The 22,547-nt window shown below is 38.9% G+C and overlaps 2 protein-coding genes and 2 non-coding genes across 5 annotated transcripts; all 4 read right to left on the reverse strand.

Moving 5' to 3' along the window:
• Positions 1–3,077: 3,077 nt before the first annotated feature.
• RASL11A (RAS like family 11 member A) lies at positions 3,078–7,121 on the reverse strand. Its single transcript, XM_070943883.1, has 4 exons — positions 6,998–7,121; positions 6,363–6,419; positions 4,829–4,908; positions 3,078–3,530 (listed from the first exon to the last, which is right to left on the reverse strand). Exons 1-4 carry the CDS (start codon positions 7,119–7,121, stop codon positions 3,078–3,080), a joined length of 714 nt encoding a protein of 237 aa, XP_070799984.1.
• A 7,993-nt stretch (positions 7,122–15,114) lies between these two features.
• Positions 15,115–21,614, reverse strand: RPL21 (ribosomal protein L21). 2 transcript variants are annotated; one of them, XM_070943884.1, is made up of 6 exons: positions 21,575–21,614; positions 18,077–18,155; positions 17,723–17,784; positions 16,653–16,765; positions 16,144–16,294; positions 15,115–15,237 (listed from the first exon to the last, which is right to left on the reverse strand). In XM_070943884.1, the coding sequence occupies exons 2-6, from the start codon at positions 18,141–18,143 to the stop codon at positions 15,148–15,150; spliced, it is 483 nt and encodes a 160-aa protein (XP_070799985.1). In that variant the 5' UTR covers positions 18,144–18,155; positions 21,575–21,614; the 3' UTR covers positions 15,115–15,147. The 2 variants fall into 2 exon arrangements, with proteins under 2 accessions (XP_070799985.1, XP_070799986.1); XM_070943885.1 differs by having other exon boundaries at positions 21,529–21,587.
• LOC139317314 (small nucleolar RNA SNORA27) lies at positions 16,457–16,589 on the reverse strand. The gene has a single exon (XR_011600446.1). It is a non-coding gene; the product is annotated as a small nucleolar RNA SNORA27 (small nucleolar RNA).
• LOC139317305 (small nucleolar RNA SNORD102) lies at positions 17,210–17,291 on the reverse strand. The gene has a single exon (XR_011600438.1). It is a non-coding gene; the product is annotated as a small nucleolar RNA SNORD102 (small nucleolar RNA).
• Positions 21,615–22,547: the final 933 nt, after the last annotated feature.

Genomic DNA, 22,547 nt, shown 5'->3' on the forward strand with positions numbered 1-22,547 from the left:
TGTGGGAAAGGGAAGGGAAGGAAAGGGAAGGGAATCCGTGCCAACTTCCACATGCACTCCCAGACTTGTGCCATCACCCAAGTTCCTTCCCTGATCTATCCCACCCACCTGAATGCCTTCCCTGATCCATGCAGCACCTTTTGGGTACCTCCATGCACCTTCCCTGACCCATGCCATCCCCCGAGCACTATCCCTGATCCATGTAGTACCCAAGTGATCCATGCCATACATCTTGCACACCACTCCCAAATCCTTACTCCTACCACGCACCTTCACTAACCTATGCCTACTTCTTATGCACCCACACCTTTCTTGACTACCCCTCCTCCATGCATTTCCTGACCTGCATAGCACCTCTTGTGTACTCAAACCACACCAGGCCCCAGCACACCTTTCACATACACACCGTTGTGACCCCCATGCATTCTTCTTGACTCACACTGCCCCAAGGAAGGAAGGAAAGATTTTTTTAATGATCCCTGCCAACTTCTCACCAGGCAACTCAATGTGCAGGCCAGCAAGAAGTTGGAAGTCGCTCCCACTCCCCCTTCTTTTTTTGCCCACCTGTTGTCATTCTTTTCTGTTTAGATAAGGAAATATTGTTGAAACAATGACCCAACAGGTAACCTAGAACAGAAGTTGAGTTCAGAGCACTAAAAGTTTATTATATGCAATTTATACACAAGAATCTGATCTAGTAATGGTCAAACCAAACTGGCACTAAATAAGGGTTAATGGAATTCATAGGGTGTTGCACTTGGGTCTCTTGTAGAAGCATAGCAACTCCAAACTAATGATGCATTTGACCCCTACCCTCGGGCTCAGCCTATTCACCTTCTACAGACTCATTCTTATCTGATACTTTGAACAGATTCTGCTTTTTAGTATAGTCCGATGTAGGCAACTTATGGCATTCCAGATGTTGCTGAATTAAAGTTCCCATCATCAGCATCCAAATATATTAGACTATAATTTCCATAATTCCAAACAGCAATAATTGGCCATGTCTCCTAAGGATTCTAAGAATATAATTGAGCAGCATATGGAGCCAGTTTGTCTATCTAGATGTCTTCTAAGCCAGCCATATTAGATTAATTCCTATTATCCCAGGCAGCACGTTGTCTAGGGAAAATGGGCATTCCAACATATCTGGAAATTATAGATACTAGCTGCAAGAGCAGATGTTGGAAAGTGCTGAGCTAGAAAAATAAGGGACTGATTCAGTATTCCCTGAAGAAAGCACTGACTGGATAACAGATAATGACAATCTATAACATTGTGGTTTAGAAACAACAATGGTTTGGCAAGATGAATATTCCAACATATTGAGGCAAAACAAAATATTCAGAGTGATTTTTTTTGAAGCAGGATATTTATGTGCTATGGTTTATGGTTTTAATATTATTGTAAGTGCATACTGAGTTATAATAATGACTCCATCAAATCATGGTTAAAAAGAAGTATGGGTTAGCACCAGACAGCTTCTTATATTCCTGATAAGATTAGATTTAAGGATAAAGTCTTTGCAAAGGCTATCTAGAGAACCTGATGGATGAACATGGGTGTTTAAAATAGTACAGCTTTCTCCTGAGTTTGATAAGGCATTGCAGATTTCAACTGAAATCAATCAGCAACTATGGGAGTAATATTCAGAATACTCTACAAATCTACTAAAAATACTACTGATTCATGGAATTTATTCCTGGGTAATATATTTACATCTAGAAATTTTGCACACTCATCTGTCCACTGACTTTGTTTGGATGTTAGTTCCATTGTCATGGGGCGCATAAAAAAATAAAAAATAACCTTTTAAATTTTCCCTTTAGTTTAGAGAAGCCTGAGCTACTGTACAAATATGACAAAATTGCCCTATAAATGAAACCGATAGATACCATACAGCTGTTTGAATAAACTGTAAAATACACATCATAGGTCAGTGACTAAGAATTTAATCCCTATTTCATCTTGGAAGTCCATTGGCCTTTGCCTCAAGTAAGTGCACATATGAATTGAAGTCTTAATCTAGTATCTAAAATCATTACTCAGGCACATTACTCAATTCCAGACTTTTTCCCTTTTAAGAACAAATGCTGGAAGCTGGAAAACACTTTGAAATCAGCTAAATCAACAAGATAAGATAAATCAACAAGATAAGAAATACTACTATAGTATCCCATTAATTCCCCAGATTCATACACAGCCCTGGATTATCTTGCCTATTTTCTGTCCAACTATTATGCAAGTACAATCTTGGTTAGCTTTCTCACAACCTCCCCAAATCAGCTGGAGGTTGAATTCAGTGGCCCTTTTAGAGCATTTTGCAAAACAAAGCCTGTTGCCATTTCTTTCTACATAGGGAGGAACCAGCTTAAAGTATAATCAATCAAAATAAACAAGTCATAAATGTATTTTATAGAGAGAGAAAGAATTTAATCCTATTGGCTATCCAAGGAAACTGAAATACTAGATCCTACATTTTGGAATTATCAGAATTTGACAAGTTATAATTGTATAATTGTAGCAGTTAAAGCATTGAAGAAAGAGGAAGACCCAAATTTTAATCACTGTCAACCATGGAAACTCTCTGAGCTTGCTTGTTTTCTTCCAGATGTTTCATTACCAAACTAGGTAACATCATCAGTGCTAGTTTGGGTAATAAAGTCTGCAAGAAAACAAGCAAGCTCAGAGAGCACCGACAACTCATTTCACACCTGAGCTACAAATATTCTCCTTTAATGGAAACTCTTTGAGTGACCTATTGGTTATTATTGAAAGAGAGTGCTTTGAGCTCCTGGAGAAAAGTTGGGGTATAAATCTGGTAAATAAATAGTTCCCTTCCCTTATTTAAACAGTAAATCTCTATGGAACAGAAATACAGCTTTCAATCATTCAATCATTTTTTTATTTTATTTTGTTCCAATAGGTAGGGGAGGAAGAAAAATTCATATGAAAGTAATTCCAAGGACGTTGTATATTTTTATCTAGATAGATAACAACAGCATCAGTACAAAAATAAAAATCTTCTTATAAAGGTGTAATCAATAAAACAGTTTTGAGCAAAGGTCATTTCAAGTCTATTTCACTTTGGATGAAAGAGCCTGTTTAAAACGTCTCTTGAGGTCTTGCACATTTGGAGATTTGGGACGCGGGATGATGGATGACCTTCTTTTGTCTCGGCTGCCATAACTGTGCTGTTTACTAACTTCTTTACAAAGGTATTGAAAGACATCGCATACACCTTGATAATTATCACTCGTCGAGACTTCCAGAAACACAACACCCAGTTCATTGGCCAACTGTAGGCCATCATTGGCTGCAACCTGTCGGGAATGCATCAAATCCCCTTTGTTTCCTACAATGATGACTGGGATTTTTGAGTCAGGGCGAATCTTCTGGATGTGTAGAAAAAGTGGCCGAATGAACTGGTAGCTATGACGGTCGGTAATTGAGTAGACCAAGAGAAAACCATCTGCCCACTTGAGACAACCAGAAACCGAATCCAGCACTTGCGGTAAATCTTCTTGGATCTGAAAAGAAGGAATGATTATTTTCATACATTTATAAAGAAGAGAAAAGGTTTCAGTTGCAGACATAGTTTCAATAAAGAAGCTCATCTCACAGTTGAACTATTCAGTGTTCAACCTTGATCATCATAATACAATGCAGTTGGATGCCTGGATGGCACAGCCTTGAAGCATCAAAAGAAATAATGCTCTTGGGAGTGTTCACATTTAATCCCAAATGGATCATTTAAAGGTCAGATGCATTTCTTCCAGCATTACCCAGAACGACACATAACTATAATTCCTATTAATGCTGTAATGAAAAGCAAGTATTTCTTGAATCGAGCCCAGGAGCTTTGTACATATTAAGGCACACATTTTAAATAACCCAAGAGATGGTAAGATGTTCCAGGAATTGCAGTCCTAGGAAAATTGATCTGGGACACTTTGATTATGTGGGATTTATTTCTAATATATCTAGAATGTGTATCTGCAAATTACATCCTAATTTAATTGGAAATCCCAATTATTATTATGGGATACTTCAGATTGAAAGTTCTGAGAACAGGTAAAACTATTGGCAGTGACAATATTCGACTTCCTGGCTCTTTGTTAATGGAGTAAGAATTATAGCTTTATAGGTAATCCTCTACTTACGACTAGTCACTTAGCAACCAGTCCAAGTTACAACAGTTTCCCCCCCCCAAAAAAAAAGCTACTTCATCCCAGTTCTAAAGTTACAATGTCCAGTGCCCCCCAGTGTCACGTAACATAAATTTTGGGCACCCGGCAACCAGCCCACATTTGCTCTATGGTCATCTGACCACAATTTACCACGTTTTTTCTGGAAACTGGTATGTTTTGTTTCCACAAGAAAACACCCCATAGCAAATATGGATTTGCTTAATGATCACAGCATTCATTTAACAACCAATGTGTTCATCTAATGACCATTGCAAAAAAAAGTCATAAAATCGGGTCTGGTCACATGATGACCAGCTTTACTAGTGTCAGAACTTATGACCATAATTGCATAGTTCAGTTCCTATCAGTTGGAGACTCTTTAACAATGGAATACTGCTTTAAGCAACAAGAAATATTGAAGAAATGAGGCAGGATGACTGCATAATAAAAGCCTAATTAGCTTTTCCTATATTTGTTTCCCCTTCATAAAAAGTAATTTGAAGCAATGAGCAAATAAAAATAAAATGAATAAATATGCAAATACAATGCCATAAAGAGCCCACTGTGTTTCTGCAACATAGAGAGAAGCAAATCCCACTTGGCCATCAGAACCAACATATTTTAAGATTATTTTGTACCTCAGGGCATCCCGGTGTATCTTGGATCTGCAGAAACATTTGGTCACCTTCTATATGAACAAGTCTTGAATATAGATTCCCTGGAAAAATGAACATGAAATAAGCAAATGACAAACTTGTACTTATATTTGGCAAGAAATAACCTAGAGAAACAGGACAACTACTGGTCTCCTTCATATTGGCCCACGACACCCCAGAAGTGGGAAGCCCAGAAACCCAATACTGATTGGGTTAAGCCCACCTAAGAATATGACTGCCAACAATTATACTGGTTTAATTGCTCCCCATTTTGAGTTGTCTGAAAACTGGTGTAAACCTTAGACACGAAACATCTGACCAAGATTTCTTAAATTCCTCCCAAATCTTGGGGGAGGGGAAGGAAAATCCTCCCCTCGCTTACTTCAGATCACTATCCTATCTGCTGCAGCTCTTGTACACCCCCCCAAACATTAAGTACAGCCCCCCCCCCAGCCACCATAAACCTGCTTCCCAATTTATGCAGAAAAATCAATGCGGTGTAATGTTAAGACTAAGCTTCAGAATGGGATTCTGGCGCTTTAGTAAGCAGTTTTCAGAGTCTGATTTCTTTTTTCTCCTCTTTTCTAGGATGGCTAGGTAGGAAAACATCTGCACTCCTAAGCTTTCTAGAAGTCCCTAACGGAAGGGGGCCAAAACAGATTCCTTATGGCATGGATGCTACCCTCACTCAGACCTCACAGCTGGCTTGTGGGAAGGAAGAATCCTTAAGAATAAAACTCACCATAACAATGTTAGCATGAATTGGATTAATATAAATGAAACTTAGTTAAATTTGTTCATATATAATAGAGAAATGTTTATATAATAGAGAAATTATATTATAAATTATAAATTATGAGCCTCGGTGGTGCAGCGGACTAAAGTGCTGTTAAGTGCTAGCACTTAGCTGCCAGCTGCCTGCAATTAGTGCAAGTTCGAATCTCACCAGGCTCAAGGTTGACTCAACCTTCCATCCTTTCGAGGTAGGTAAATTGAGGACCCAGATTGTGGGGGCAATAAGCCGACTTTGTATAGAACAACACCGCTTAGTGGGGGGGCGAAAGCCCTAATAAGCAGGTATATACAAAAAAGTATGCAGGCTATTGCTATAATGCATTGTAAGCCACCCTGAGTCTACGGACAAGGGCGGCATATAAATTGGACTAACTAACTAACTAACTAACTAACTAACTAACTAAACTAACTAAATAACTAACTAAATAAATAAATAAATAAATAAATATTTAGATAGAACAAGAAAGATATAGATGAAGGTAGAGATCAAGATGAGGAGTTAGGCATTTTTTGAATATGTATGTTTGAACAATATAATGAGGATTACTTAAATTTGAGAAATGTGATAGAGATTACTAATATTGTTATTGTGAATTGGATTAATATGAATGATACCCAGAACCAATTCTCTTCACACACAATATAAATGTATAATTAAAAATAATAATAGTAAAAAAAATATTACCAAAAAAAAGAAAAAGAAAAAAAGAATAAAACTCACCAGTGTTGGGTTCATAGTCTCCAATAAACCTTTTGGTGAGGAACCGGACAATCATGGCTGGAAAAAAAAAAAGAGAGAATTTTTTGTTTGTTAAATGAAAACAGCTGGAGAAAAGACCAATCTTAACCATTTGTAGCAAGCAGCATGGCTTCCCAAGAGGCGACTTGGGCTGCGGCATCTGGATTTAGGAAACCTAATGAAGAGCTTTGGATGCCTGTGGAAGCATGATGGAGGAATTTTCTGCTTAACTCAAGAGTAATTCATGTTCTGCTTGAAAAGGGACGGTTTAACCCACCCAACCAGTTCACCGCTTGCCCATCCCGAAGTCCTTCCAGACAGCTGGGTTTTCATTCACCGGCTGATGGGCGTTGCATTCCTGCATATCTGGACGGCATTGGGATGGGAACAGTAGACAGGACTTCACCTATCAGGGTTTTTTCCCCCTCGACATTCCCACCTTTTCCCGGCTTCCACACAGAGCATCCTTATTTTATTATTTCCAGACCCCCATTTTTCATCTTCTCTCCTCTGCCCGCGTGCCCCGATCTCGATCCCCGCGCGGGATCCACCCTTTCCCCTTCGCCCACCCAGATCCCCCAAGCAGCCGAACCGAACCTCGCTTCCTCGGCACTTACCGCTCTTCCCCACGCCCCCTGTTCCGAGCACCGCCAGTTTCACCTCCTTGACGAGGAACTCGGACGGGCATTCTTGGATGGGCGCTAAAAGATAATTTTGGGACATGATCGAGGAGAACCGCATGGGAAAAGCCAGCCCTCCAGCCCCAGAAAGAGAAATACGGGATCGGTGGCGGCGTTTGCCCCAAATGCATTCAGAGCGCGGAGGCGAAGAACCAGCACAGCATCCAAGCGAAGCCCTGTAGCAGCTGCCGGGGACCCGCGGATCGCGCGGCGCTTTTAAAGTCAAGCCCAAGTGCGACAAAAGCGCCGCCTCCATCCTCCGCCCCTCTTTTGGGAAGGGCCGGCCCTGAGTACGCACAAGGGCGGTGAGCTGTACGCACGCCCCGCAGCCCTAGACAATAGAAATAGCTGGCGATGGTCAAGAGATAGCAAGCGGGCGAGCTTATGGGGACAGCTACCTGCCCAAGGATTTCACCCGTGTATCGTAAAAGCCGGGTTTTATTTTACGGTATTTGGGCTGGCTTCCGGTGGGAAAAAAACCACAAATGAATTTCCCCTTCTCCATTCGTGTGAAATGGGCGGGAACGCATCCTTGGCCCGTTCTCTACAGATAATATAATGTATACGCACAGGGCCGGGTTTTCCTATAGGCTAACTAGGCTTCAGCCTAGGGCCTCAAGATCAAGAGGGGCCTACGTTCAAATTGTTAGCAAAATTAAAATTACACTTTCACTATAGGTGAAAGGGCCTCATAAGTGGAATAGTCTAGGGCCTCTTTTCATCTAAATCCGGCTCTGTATACGCAGTATGTAATGTAGATACAGATATCTACAGTACAGACCCCTCACATCCTGGGCATAAATCGTTTCAACTTCTACCCTCAAAAAGACGCTATAGGGCACTGCACACCAGAACAACTAGAGACAAGGACAGTTTTTTTCCCTCCGAATGCCATCACTCTGCTTAACAACTGATTCCCACAACGCTGTCAAATAATTTACTAAGACTGTATTACTATTATTCTTCTCTTTCTTACTAGTATCTATCTCTTCCCACTTATCACTATAGCCATGTTGCTTGTATCTTTCCATTTATATTGTTTTTATTTGTTTCCTAGTACAATTTCATAGCTTATTAGTAACCTTGACTATCACTAAATGTTCTATCTTTTTATTCTTGGTGAATTTTATTTTATTTATTTTATTCTCCTTATGTACACTGAGAGCATAGACACCCAAGACAAATTCCTTGTGTGTCCAATCATACTTGGCCAATAAAGAATTCTATTCTATTTAGGTTCTCCCGTGTAGTAAGCATCGCTCGCTCCCCAGTTCACATGAAACGAATGAATGAAGCTTCGGGTGTGAAATTAGCCCCGTTTTGTTCACGTGTTTTGTTGCTTATCTGTGGGGACATCATTGGTAATGTGATTACTGTCATTGATTTCATCTGATTTTTATTTTTTTAAAAAGGAGAGAAGGTATAGCTTACTTTAGGACGACTCTTCTGTGTTTTATAAGAGGAGTGTCTTGTCAGGTGCAGAGATGTGTCACACAGGTAATCTTCAAAACATTTCATTTCCATCTTTTATCTAATTTCCCTGAGAGTCTGAATAAAGGCAATGTCCTTGGGAAGCTTACATTGCTTTGCAGTTGTACATCAACATTGCAAATAGTGTAATTGCCATGGAAACAATAGTAGGCATAGCTTTAAAAGGCCTGGGGGTGTGTATGTGTGAAGGAAAGAGAGGTTACTCAGAATACCATTTGTATGCGAATTAAAAGCATAGTAATGCATTCATGCAAGGAGAATCTTACTACAGAGACAAAAACTGAAGGTCATTCACAAAAGCATTTTTCTAGCACCTACTAGCAAAACCTTATCAAATGGATTCCAAAAGGAATCATGTATATTGGGATGGGACTATCTATAAATTATTTTACAAATTAAATTATTTAATTTATAGGTATGATGACCATATTTTCTTAGGGGAAAAAAAGGATAAACTTGAAAGGGGCAAATCTGAAAGAGGTTCATTAGAATAAAAATAGTCAAGGACTACCGGTATATTGTTGGAAGATCTGAAGGACCAGATCCAGCTAGGATCAGTTTGTTATATAGAAAATTTAAATGTGTGGTTCCTAAAAATGAACAACTTGATAACCCATAATCCTATTGCTTTCATTTTATAATAAACCTGTATCACAAGAGATACATCGCATGACTAAGTATCACTGCCCAAGCTAAAAAATTTTGCTGAAGGATTAAAATTACGAATCACATTTTCTCCTATGAATGAAGATAATAAGCACACATCCAATCATAATAAATGAGGCTATAGCCCTCCAGAGAAGCACACTTCATGGCAGCAAGTTTCACTGAAATTTTCAGGAAATGTTGATCTAAAATGGATGGAGCTATCATAATATCAATCCACATCAAACATCATAATCCACAGAGACTCATATTCTGAGAGGCAGCCTAATAATTGATCAGTTCCCATTCTAAATTGTTTCAGTATGAACTCAGTGTTTGGCTATGGAAATCATGATAGTAGGCTACAAATGTGGGATGTACTAGCAGTTGCCAAAGAAATGGAGGAGGGGGAGAAATCTCTAGAGATAAAGAAGAAACTCTTCAACAGAATGCAGTATGAAATGTTCACATTCCCGATTCTAATGAGTCATCTAAGTCCTCTTCCCGGGCACTTCTAGAGCTATTTTCCTGTCTCTGGTTTGCTCTCCAGCAATTAGTATTTCATGGCCACTAAGCATTCTCAATTTTAATAGGGCTAAATCAGAAGTATATCAACCTTTTTCAGCCTAAGGGCCACATTTTGCAAAATGTGATTGGTGATAAAGATTACTGTACACCCAACATTTTATGGACATCTACCGTGTTTCCCCGAAAATATGACCTACTCTGAAAGTAAGTCTTAGCTTGATTTTTACATGTGCGCCCAATATAAGCCCTACCCCCAAAATAAGCCCTAATTAAGACCCCACCCACTCCAAGGTGCACAGGTAAAAATTAAGCTAGGGTGGGGATGGACTTGCCCTACTACTTACCTTCGGACAGTTGCAGCCAGGCCTCGCATACCCCGACACCTGCCTTGCCAGCCCATTTCTTCTGCAGCTGGCTTTCCTGAAGGCCTCTGTAGCCAATAACAGTGCTCCGGATCGATCCAGAGATCTGTTATCGGCTGCAGAGACCTTCAGGAAAGCCTTGCTGGCCGAAGAAGTTCCTAAAGCAAAAAGGAGGCTGAGGGCAACACACGCAAGTGAGGTGAATCAGTGGACGACATTCCCCCCTCCCCTGAAAATAAGACCTGGTGCCTTTTTTGGTGGCAAAAAAAAATATAAGACAGGCTTTTATCAGATTGAAGGCCAATAAAATACTTAGGTGTTGACCATAGAAACTAACTAGAAATCGACTTATTTACTAATTTTACCAGGTTATATAAATTAGTAAGTTATTTAAGTAAAAATACAAGAGAGAGGACTGTGTACTGTATACCATATAAAAACTAACACATTAAAACATAATCAGTAGGGGAGAAAGCCTTCAGATAACATGAATATGACTTATACAAAGCCATTAGTTGCTCTCTATGTAATCTACTTTTTATGGTTGATCAGAATTACATTACTATTTTGTTATTGCTCCTAGCAGTAGTATTAATACTACTAACGTCAAAATCAGGAGAGAAATAACCATATTGTAGAGGGAAGATGTTGTAAAGCCTCCAACCTTTCCGCCCCCAAATAATTTTTATAGCAAAAGAAAAAAGAATTTTGATCAGAATTCCAAAATGCATTTTAATTGTCCAATCACAGAACGTTGTCTCCAACCCTGTACCATGGCAGAAAAATCAGAGTCAGGTAGTTTCCATGGCATATACTGCAAACTGATTTTGTATATAGTTTTCATAGTGTTTATTACATCATATCAATTAATGTAGCTGCCCAAATATATAACTCTGGATGGCTCACAAACCATTTAAAACAGCAAAACAATTCAAAAAGCTGTACAAAAAAGCGAAAATATATCCTGTTGTTTTCATCCATCAATCGCAGCTGAAAAAATTATTACCTCACTCTTTTTCCCAAAGTACTCTAGCTGTGTGAAATTAGATGAACACACAAATGGGTATTATCATCTTTTTTTTAGTTTATAATTAGCATCCACTTGCTTCTCTCCACAAGCAGATTCAATATAGCTTGTTATCAAAGATTCAAGTCAAATGACTGTTTTGGAATATTTTATAACAGGAAATTTCCAGGTACATGGAAATACATGACTTAAAACATAAACATGACTTAAAACATAAACATAGGAGCATGCATAACATAAGCTATGATTTGATTTGGTTTGTTTAGGTATTGCTTAGTGTATGTTTAGTAAGCTCAGTAAATCATGGTTTATTTAGTGAACTCTGGTTAAGCAAGCAGACTTAGTGTGCTGTATGAATACAGGCTTTGCATGGACCAGATGTGCATCATACTAGCATTGCAAACGCCCAGTTAATGCTGCTGTAACAGTCACCTAATAATGTATCCAAGGAGGAAGCCAATTCTTCACACTTTAGAGTCTGAAATCTTGTTTTTCCCCAAGAAAAGCTCTTCCCCTTTACAAATGCCTTTGGCTTAGCCTGCCCTACTCGATCTCAACAGCTGCCTTTGTAGGTAGATGTTCTTGAAACATGCATAGGCCAGGAAAAACTGCCTTTTCTTTTATTGCTGTTTCGCACTAACAAAATTAGCTATCTGTTGTGTGAGAAAGAACAATGACTCAAGTTCAGAAAAGAAGGTTAAGTGACAGATGTGGGAGTGAGAGAAAGAACTGATACAAAATGAGATGAAAGATACAATAGGAACAAATAAGCAGGAGCCTGTGAAGATTCAGATACATTAAAGAAGACTTGAAAATGTGAAGTTCAGTGAAGAATACAAAAGATAGATTCACAGAGACAAAAGCCTACAGGTGACAGTGTACACTCTCAACGTTACAAAACATGACATCAGAAGTTCAGTGACTAATCATTACAAATTAAGCTCTCCTGCAAGCTTCCTATACAGCTTTTTTGCAATCACCACTCCCCACTCCCTAATTTTCACTAATGATTCATGCCAATTGGGACTAATATATGTATGGCTTTTAGTAATGGGGGAAAGCAGTAGTGGGATTCAATTTTTTTACTATCGGTTCTGTGGGCATGGCTTGATGGGCATGACAGGGAAAGGATACTGTAAAATCTCCATTCCCTCCCCACTCCAGGGGAAGGTTACTGCAAAATCCCCATTTCCTCCCGATCAGCTGGGACTCGGAGGCAGAGAATAGATGGGAGCGGGGTCAGTCAGAGGTGATATTTACCAGTTCTCGGAACTACTCAAAATTTCCGCTACCAGTTCTCCAGAACTGGTCAGAAACTGCTGAATACCATCACTGGGGGGGGGGAGGAAATATCAAGCAACTTTTGGAGCCTTCTCTGATATTCCAATTCCAACCAGATCAGCATTTCTTTAAAAAAAATGCTATTGTTGGGAAAGGTGTAACAATATCTTGAAAGATCTGTGGCTCAAGAATGAACGCTTCAACCATTCTAGCCATAACTCAATGCAGTAATATTTTGTTACTACTTGGCAACAATGGACAGAAATTCCTTAGAGGCCATATATCTAAATTAAGGTGTGCATCAAAGGTAAATCTTAAATCAGTTCTAACCGAAACAAGAATTCATCTGAAATGAACTAAATGCAGGCCTCTGTGATCTTGGTTAGGGATAAGAATGGCAGTGTCCTGATTCACACAATATAGGAAATTGTTTGCTGGATTTAGGCTTAAAACTTTTGAATCCAATCATTATGATTTATGAATCAGTTTATGCCTTTGTATTGAATGAATTGTACCATACTCCATAAACCATGAAGTCTTCAATTTATGACTGTAATTAAGCCCACAATTGATTCCAAGTAGTGACAATAGAAAAGACACAGATTTTACAACCGGTTTTGTGGCAGTTATTAAGCAAGTGCCATGGTCATTAAGCAGGTCGTTTGCTATAGGGTGGTTTTTGCTATAAATGAGAAGTAAACATGGGTTTCCATCAGGTGAGCATGGGGCACTGCAAACAGCTGTAAACGTGGGTGGATTGCCAAGTGCCCCCAAAGTGGTCATGTGATGTGTATGTGTGTTCACGTGTCAAATGCCAGAACTTCAAATCCGGGTCATAAACTATCTTTTTCAAGTTATATTTGGGAAAAAAAAGTTGCTAAACAACCAGTTGTAAGTCAAGCATTACTTGCAAGGTTAAAATATTATGCACAACTGTATCATGAACATTTACTATCACTCTTAAAATTTCATTTTTTGTGACTTGATTGCCCATTGACTAATATGTTACTTTTTGCAACTGTCCAAACCTTTCATTTTTTTTGTTTCCTGACCCAACTATGATAGCAATAGTACTTTACAGTCCTAAGTGGTTTAGAGTCAGCATATGCATATATTGTCTAAATACATATTTGAGGAATGAGGATAAAAACCCATTCCATTTTTCTCTGCAATTAAATGTTTGAAATATTGTGGGATTATATAATTTCTATACTGTTCTGACATGCTCTTAATTGCTCAAAACCCCCAAATCAGCTAAGCAAACTGTCGAAGTCTAAAAAGCTTGTTCCAAAACTTGTTCTGTCAAGTAGTTTGTAAAGGCGGTTGAAGTCCCACCATTTAAAGGCACAAAGCACAAACACCTGCATTTATTTTGCTGGGAATCAAACATTGTAGTTTTATGAAGCTTGCCTAATTTCAAAGTTTCAAGATCAGAAACCTTTCCTAGGTCTCCCACAGTAGAAAAGTTGAAATTTGTGTGAAGAAGATTGCCTTATGTACAGTAACCAGTCAGAATACCTATTTTATATGCACATCACTAAAGTATAATCAGGTTTACACATTATATATGCATTAATCAGGCCAAACATGCAGTTTAATGGTAGATTCCAGTTGAGTTCAACTTTATGAAAATGTCTTGTCTTGTCAGATGTAATAGAGTTGGGGATTCTCTTTGCCATTGCTTTCATCTGGAATATTTTTTTGGCTTTCTAGTCTAGTCCCCACCGTAACATTTCCTGGGAGTCTCCCATTAAAGTACTAACCCGAGTTAACTTTGAGGTAAGTTAATATGTGCTGCCACTTTTGGCTTGGCTTAAATTTGTCTGAATGTTACCACAAAGGAAAGGAATCTTGTCCCCAGATGGACTATCAAACAATGCTGTCATATTTGATATCAAGCATAATAGATGTACATGATCTATTCTTTGATTAGTAACACTTTATCAGACTTGCTAACTTATAACAACACATCTTTTCCATATTTTTTCTTAAATTAGAAAATTAATGCATCTTCTCAGGGTTTGCTTCTACCTGTCACTCATTCCTATTAAAACTTAAAAAAAAAGAAAAAAAACCTAGAGCTATTTTTGAGTTTTTCATGTTCATCAATGTGGGGTATGAAGCTTTTAAATGGGAAAACATTTTTGAGTACAGAATTCAAGTGGACAATATTCATTTAGTAGTTCTCAAGTCAGATTTTTACAAATACTTGTGATCTGAATTTCAGGGTCAATTTCAGACTAATTCATACTACTAGGATTCCCTGACATTGGTGGGTGAGGAACACAGAGGGGAGATATTTAGTAGTTCATGGAAATAACAGAAAGCTATAGTGCCAAATCATCAAAAATGGAGAGTATCTTATTAGAAAACCAAGAAAAGAATTTGAGAAACGTGCTACTTTTGCCAGAAACAATTGAAATAGAAGCATTTTTTTTTTACAAACCTCATTCTTTAGAATTATAATTCCAGTATTTTATCTGTAACATATTTTTCATTCAGAAGATACTGGGGATTAATTGTAAGAATATTCCTGTTTATATATAAAAACTAGTTGCAGGCTACTAACAGACAACTAATTCATAGTTCACAGAAACATAGCTGCCTCTTAGATGCTAGTTTCTGCCCATTATTAATTGTACACTGAATTATAACATATATAATAAATAGGAATACAGAACTTTCAATTCAGAAATAATAACTTTGAATACACAAACAAATACTTCAAAGGTATTTTATTTTGTTCATACACACTATGCCATAAATTCATAAGGAATTGGTTCCAGCAACTCTGGCTCTTTGCCATTGGTTCTAACAAAGTGAGCTTCTCTTGGAGGTGCAGGCTGTAAACAAGAATACAAAAGAAGTGTGAGTTATAACAGTGCAAGATATATTTTAAAAAAACTGTTTTGGAGTGTTTTCTACCACTACACACTTAATTAGGTCACTTGTCTTTCCTCAAAATTAGGAACGTATCTTAAGAGCAAAAACAAAAAACTTATATTGTCTTTTACATTTGATAGATTAAACTAGTTCTTTTAGTAAGGTAGTCGACTGACCACTCTAAAATCTATTTTTTGACTCTTCATGCAGCTTTGTTTTCTGATTTAGCTTGCTATGATAGTAGACAATAAAGTCATGCAGTAACATTTAAACACTATATAAATTAAAGACAGAATATTTTATTTACAGGTAGTTCCCAACTTACAACCAGGCACTTAATGATCATTCAAAGCTACAACAGAATCCTCCCCAGGGATACTTATGACCTGCTTTTGAAACTATGATGATCACACATCCCGTTCACAATTGCACTTTGGACAGTTGTTAACTGTTTCATAGTTAATGGCCATTTATAGCATCCCATAGTCACCTAACCACAAACTGCTACATTTTTCACTGGTTTCCAGCAAAAAATGCCCATTGGGGAAAACTGATTTGCTTAACAATTATGATATTTGCTTAACCATGCAATTTACTTAAAAATCAGGTCTGGTTATTTGACTCATGACTGCACTTCCAAGCTCAATTATGATCGCAAATTGAAGACTACCTGTATGTCAACAAGCTCTCCCTTGCGTGAGATCTGACAGGGATAATATATATGACATCAGATAATGTAACATTTTTGTCTTGCTACAAATTTAAACAATTTTCAACCTTTTTGCCCAGTTACACACAAGGTGTTTCTCAAAGTAACTTTAGATTTCTTTTAGTACCAACTACTGGAGATATATTCTCAATGTTACCTGGCGTTTTAACTCAAACCAAGTGCCCTTTTCCTTTGCTTCCTTTTTCTTCCTTTCATTTTCCTTCACACGCTGCAAAAAACTGTCTCTGCTCTTTGAATGCTTAATGTGTTCAATGCGCACGTTGATTCTCTTAGCAAGGATTTTGCCTCTAGGGAAAAAAAGATATGGGCACAGTCAGAGGTTTAGCATTTTCTTTTTTTAATAACTAAGAACTACATCACCGAGATCAAGTTAGCAAAGTTCTATTGACTGACATTCTATATAACTATATTCTATATATAACTATATATTGTTGCAGAAGAGACTCAGCATCTGTTTCCTCTGACAGGATCCAAGCCAGTTAAATGTAATCTGGCTGGGTTTTAAAAGGATAGTTGCTGTAACCCCCCCTGAATGACCAATTAAGACAAGAAATGTCTAATTGGTAAAGTGAAGGGGGAAACAGACATATTTTAACATAACATTCAGTAATAAGGAATAAAGTCGAAAATAAGGAATGTACTTACTTAACCTTCTTGTTCACAATAATGCCCACAGCATGCTGAGTAATGTTATATACTCTTCCAGTCTTGCCATGGTAACATTTGTGGGGCATGCCTTTTTGAACTGTTCCTGTGCCCTGTTAGTACAGAAAGTTACACCATTAATAGCTATAAATAAAAATGCCTGGGAATGTTTATTGAAAAAAACCTTGGAAAAGGACATCAATGAATTATTTACAACTGAATGCCCGTGTTCTTAAATTCATGAATATAATTGCTGCTCTGCCCACAATATAAGCTTTTCCAGTCAAACCAGAACAAGCTTACTCTCTAAGTCAGCTACTCAAGAATGCTTAGACTATTTTCCGTTTTAACTGAACTCCAGTCTTCCAGTAATTTTATTAATCAGCCACCAAATTATGAATGGTATGGGCATAATTTATGAGCCCAATGAATCACACATGGCTTACTAATCACATCAAATCTTTATTACATTATAAATCAGCATAACCCCCTATCATAATTTTATTATTTTGTCTGAGGGCCTAAGTTTCCTGGAGAGCTAGATAATGTCTCTGGTTTGCTTTCAGTGCCGGTGAAATGTTTTGCTCAGTTTGCTTTAGTTATTACAAAGCAATCATAGGAGAGAGTCATCATCAAGCACCAGAGCATTAAAATAATGTAATGCAGCCTTACAAAATCAGACAGCCAAATTAGACTTTGTACTAAGAGTTCAGCAAAATTTTAACACAGATCATTTGATTAAACGTATACGTTAGAAAAAATATCACTAGTGTTTTTCAAGAACCAAAACTATATCCAATCTCAAGTGAAGTACTGCACATCTGATTACGGATGCTCTATTACAACCACAAATTTTACTTTTTCAAAAATGTATATTTTTCATATTTTTTAAATAAATATTAATACAACAAATTAAATATTAAATACCCAAGCACTCACGAAGCTCAGCAATATAATTTCAAGGCAACTGTTTATCCTTTTATATTATGGTGCTCTACACTTTTATTTTAATAAGGTAATAAGAGCTGAGTAACATTTGTTTCAGGAAAATAATTTTTAAAGAAACATACCTTAATATCAACAATGTCACCCTTCTTATAGATTCGCATATAGGTAGCAAGAGGGACAACACCTTTTTAAAAAATGCAACAATTATTTTATATTTTAGTTAATATAATTTTAATTTCATGCACTTTAATATCCCACTCCCGTATAAGGATTAAAATTAAAAATAGAATTAAATTATTTCCCCCAATAATGATCAACAGTAGGCATTAGGCAAGCTTAACGGTGAACTTTAAATTATGTGATATTGGTATTCCTTTAACTATAGTGCAGGTTATATAATTCACACAGGTAGGGATTCAACCAACATTATTTCCATCATTTTATTAAATTTAACTGGCTCAATACATTTTACTTACCATGTTTGCGAAAGGGTCTTGAGAACATATAACGTGTCCCTCTCCTCTTTCCCTTTGTGTTTGTCATCTTGACAGATCACTGTAAGAGTAAACAATTTACAACAAGTCAAGAAAAAAGAAATATAAAGATAGTGATGCTTCCTTGTTATTGAAGACATGACTATAATCAAGAGAATTTATGTCAGAAAAAAACATTTTCAGCTCTCAAAATCTTGTTAAATTAGATTGAGTATGGTATATGAAATAAGCAAGCCCTGCCAAATACAACTTCCACACAAAAGAGCCTTGGTGGCGCCGCAGACTAAAGTGCTGTTAAGTAGCACCAGCTGCCTGCAATTACTGCAATTTCAAATCTCACCAGGCTCAAGGTTGACTCAGCCTTCCATCCTTTCGAGGTAGATAAAATGAGGACCCGGATTGTGGGGGCAATAAGCTGACTTTGTATAAAAAAGAACACTGCTTAGGGGGAGCCGAAAGCCCTAATAAACAGGTATATACAAAAGTATGAAGGCTGTTGCTTAACGCATTGTAAGCTGCCCTGACTCTCTGGAGAAGGGTGGCATAAAATCAAACCAATAAATAAATAAATAAACAATAAATAAAATCCTTTAAGTGTCAAATTCTTATCAGGTCCCCCAAGTATGATTGGGCAATTTTTTATGGCTTTCTCAGAAGGTAGAAAGATGGCCTATTGTAAAGACAGACTTACACTCTGACTTATTCAGCTAAGATGGATATACTATACACATGGGATTTGCCTGTGACAGCCAACACTAGATCAACCTTTCCCTATTCAATACCCTGGACATTTGTTGTCCTACATCACCTACCATACCCAGTAGCCAGGATGGAGTAACCTAGTATACAAATCAAGTGTCTCAAATGTTAATCTGTTCAAGATACACTGTTCAAAATTTAATTCTCTCCATCCCAAAATATCCAACTGAATAATTTGAAAGCGGACAAAGCTTAATAAAATGCAAGTACAGAAAAACAAAGTTTTTGCTTTAGTAATCTAATTGTACTTACTTTGATGTACACCAGAATTGTAGCAATAATTAGGACTCAACTGAATGCAACAAGTATTTCTTAAATTAAAAAGAGCAATGTCCATTCTGATCCAATCACATCAGACTAACAAGCAAAGGATTGCAAATGTAGCCTCTCACTTAAGGAGAGGGAGCCTTTATCGCCTAGGAAAAAAACATTAGAGATCGGAGCTTTGTCTTTTCTGAATGCTATAACCCAAGGGTCTCCAACCTTGACAACTTTTAAGACTTGTGGACTTCAACTCCCAGAGTTCCTCAGCCAGATTACTTTGCTGGCTGAGGAACTCTGGGAGTTGAAGTCCACAAGTCTTAAAAGTTGGCAAGGTTGGAGACCCTTGCTACAACCTATGTAAATTTCCTCTTGTAACCTCTCCCCACACTTACTGCAATGCAATCCAGAAGAAAACAAATGGCTTTTTCTATTAGCAAAAGAACTTAACTAAACTTCAAGCAAAGCAAAAGATCGCGGATTGAAGCATAAAGGACATCCATATTTTTTAAGTCTTTTTTTTTTTTAAAGTTCAACCGATGCGATGGATCACTTCCCAAGACCTATGATCATGTCCTTTGCACCTCGAGCAGGAATATTCTCCCAGTGGATGGCCTCCCAAACAAGCCACATCCCAACCTACCCTGTTTTTCCCCAAAATAAGACATCCTCTGATAATAAGCCCAATCGGGCTTTTGAGCGCATGGCAATAAGGCCAAGCGCTTATTTTAGGGGTTCAAAAAAATATATACGACAGGGTCTTATTTTCGGGGAAACACGGTATCTGATGGCAGGCACCAGGTTACAGAAACCTACATCGAGTGCTTTTAACTTCTTGGGGGGGGGGGGGGGGAATACACGGCACTCTGCCATGCCAAGATAGCAGATTGACTCATGATGGACGGATCGTGTTTGTGCAAGGCTCTGATTTTTGTGATTTCTAGCTTTCGAGGCTGGAGGGGACATCCCTTCCCCCTTCTCCCCCCCATGCTACAGGGTCCCCTGCATTCAAACTACCTGCTTCAAACTACTAAGCTTTAGTCAGATAAAGCCGTTACATTTATTAAATGTAAATATAAAGCTATACTCTTCCTTCTATCCTGCTCTACGGAGTAGAGAGCTGGTCTCTGACAGAAAACCACTTGAAGAAACTAGAAGCATTTGAAATGTGGATTTACAGATAGGTTACTCCATCCTGGCTGCTAGGTATGGTAGGTGATGTAGGACAACAAATGTCCAGGGTATTGAATAGGGAAAGGTTGATCTAGTGTTGGCTGTCACACGCAAATCCCATGTGTATAGTGTATCCATCTTAGCTGAATAAGTCAGAGTGCAAGCCTGTCTTTACAATAGGCCATTTTTCTACCTTCTGAGTATAAGCTAACAAAGTCTGAGTATAAGTTAACAAAATCACGAATGAGGTGGTGATAAGAGCCTTGATGGCGCAACAGACTAAAGTGCTGTTAAGTAACATCAGCTGCCTGCAATTACTGCAAGTTCAAATCTCACCAGGCTCAAGGTTGACTCAGCCTTCCATCCTTTCGAGGTAGGTAAAATGAGGATCCGGATTGTGGGGGCAATAAACTGACTTTGTATAAAAAAGAACACTGCTTGGGGGGGGGGGGGACGAAAGCCCTACTAAGCAGGTATATACAAAAGTATGAAAGCTATTGCTTAACGAATTGTAAGCCGCCCTGACTCTCTGGAGAAGGGTGGCATACAAATCGAACCAATAAATAAATAAACAATAAATAAATAAGCCGCCTGGGAAAGCCAAGGGAAATAATCAAAGCCATTAAAAAAGCGAAAGTGTATTTATTTTGGACATGTGATGCAACACCTAGAAAAATACAGCATCTTTTCACTTAATCCTCCAGGGAAAAATTGAAGGCAAAACGAGGCCCAGGCCCTAAGGGACTGGTTTGGAGAAAACACAGCAGTCCTTTTTCATACGGCTGTTGACAAAAAGAGGATTGCCAACATGATCGCCAGTTTGGCACAAGAAGAAGAAGAATAGTCTTCCCAAGCGCTGGGCTACCAGAGGGGGAGGAAGAGGAACAGCAGCCCTGCCGCCAGCACGGCTTTTGCCTTGGCCACGTGCGCCTGGATGCCATCCCTCTCCCGCCGCTCTCGGCCCCCGTACTTCGCTTTTGGCTCGGATCGAACTCACCCCTTTCTCTCGCTCTTCTGCCTTTCTAGCCTCCCCCACCCGCTCCTCTCCTCTCCTCTCCCTCGCTTCCCTCAGGTTCTCCCCACGCTCCTTGCCCGGCCTTGATCTCTCCGCGCCGCCCCGACCCCACGTTCTCAACACCGCCCAGGCCGGCTTCCCGGATTCCAGCGAGCCGAGTTTTCTTTCACCCGTTTCTCCGGCCGGCCTCAAAGGTACCGTTCCCTTCCCGCCACCCTCCGCATACCGGGCCCGACGGCAAAAAAGAGGAGCAGCCGAACCGCCGCGGGTACCTGCAAGATGGCGTCCACAGGCCAAAAAGAAAGAAGGCGGGGCTTCGCCGGGTCTCCGCGCCTTCCTTCCGGTTTAGCGCGTGAAGGGGAGGCCTGACTTGATCCGCGCTTGTCCTACAAAGCGCCTGATTGAAAAACGGGTCAGCGGTTGGCGGAAGTACCTGGTTTGGGAGAAAGAAAGAAAAAAACCCCGAAAACTGACTATATTCGCGCAGCAAGTTAAAGAAAATAGGAAGGAGTCAAACAGTTAAGTCGCCGCAAAATAAATGTTCTGGGGTTTCCTTAGAAGTTACGATACTGAAGCGGAGCAGGCACTGTTTTAGACAGCTTTCTGCGAGGCTAAGAAAGAAAAAGCGGGGTGTTTGTACTGTTGGCGGGTAAGGTGGGATGGGGTGCGATAGGGAGCAGTTCTGCGGTCCTGTTTCTTGCTTAGTGGAGTAAGGTTGAAGATCTCTCAGACAGGGTTAAATAAGCCAGCACTTGAATAAATTAGCTCAAAACCAATGCCTATGGAGATTCTCAATCCATCCAGGTCAGGGGTCTCCAACCTTGGTGGCTTTAAGACTTGTGGACTTCAACTCCCAGAGTTCCTCAGCCAGCAACTCTGGGAGTTGAAGTCCACAAGTCTTAAAGCTACCAAGGTTGGAGCCCCGATCCAGGTCATGATTGTCTCAAAGATGCTTTTCAAAAGGCAGCTGGACTTTCTGGTTTTTCTTTTGAAGACGTTTCACTTCTTATCCAAGAACAGTTCTGACTGAATGGGGGGAATGGAAAGATTTTTATATTTTTTGCAATCATCTCATTGTTAGCTCTCTGAGAGTCGTTGAAACCACTTGGGTTTATCTGTACTCTCAGGGTCACCTGAATCAGAGTGCAAATACAGATAAATACAAATATAGAGGCCAAGTGGCCTCAACGACTCTCAAGAGATCTAACAAGATGATTGCAAAAAATATAAAGCCTTCCGCTCCAC

This window comes from Pituophis catenifer, unplaced genomic scaffold (assembly GCF_029215685.1).
Source record: "Pituophis catenifer annectens isolate HBS135680 unplaced genomic scaffold, rPitCat1.0.hap2 SCAF_4, whole genome shotgun sequence".
Lineage (NCBI taxonomy): Eukaryota > Metazoa > Chordata > Lepidosauria > Squamata > Colubridae > Pituophis > Pituophis catenifer.

Coding starts and splice junctions, on each gene's coding strand:
- RASL11A (XM_070943883.1), bottom strand. CDS start 7,121: ATGCGGTTCTCCTCGATCATGTCCCAAAATTATCTTTTAGCGCCCATC. Junction 4,909..6,362: donor AGACTATGAACCCAACACTG/GTGAGTTTTATT, acceptor TCATTTTTCCAG/GGAATCTATATTCAAGACTT. Junction 3,531..4,828: donor ATACACCGGGATGCCCTGAG/GTACAAAATAAT, acceptor CCTTCTTTTCAG/ATCCAAGAAGATTTACCGCA.
- RPL21 (XM_070943884.1), bottom strand. CDS start 18,143: ATGACAAACACAAAGGGAAAGAGGAGAGGGACACGTTATATGTTCTCA. Junction 16,295..16,652: donor ATTGTGAACAAGAAGGTTAA/GTAAGTACATTC, acceptor TTTTTTCCCTAG/AGGCAAAATCCTTGCTAAGA. Junction 15,238..16,143: donor GGTTTGAGTTAAAACGCCAG/GTAACATTGAGA, acceptor TCTTGTTTACAG/CCTGCACCTCCAAGAGAAGC.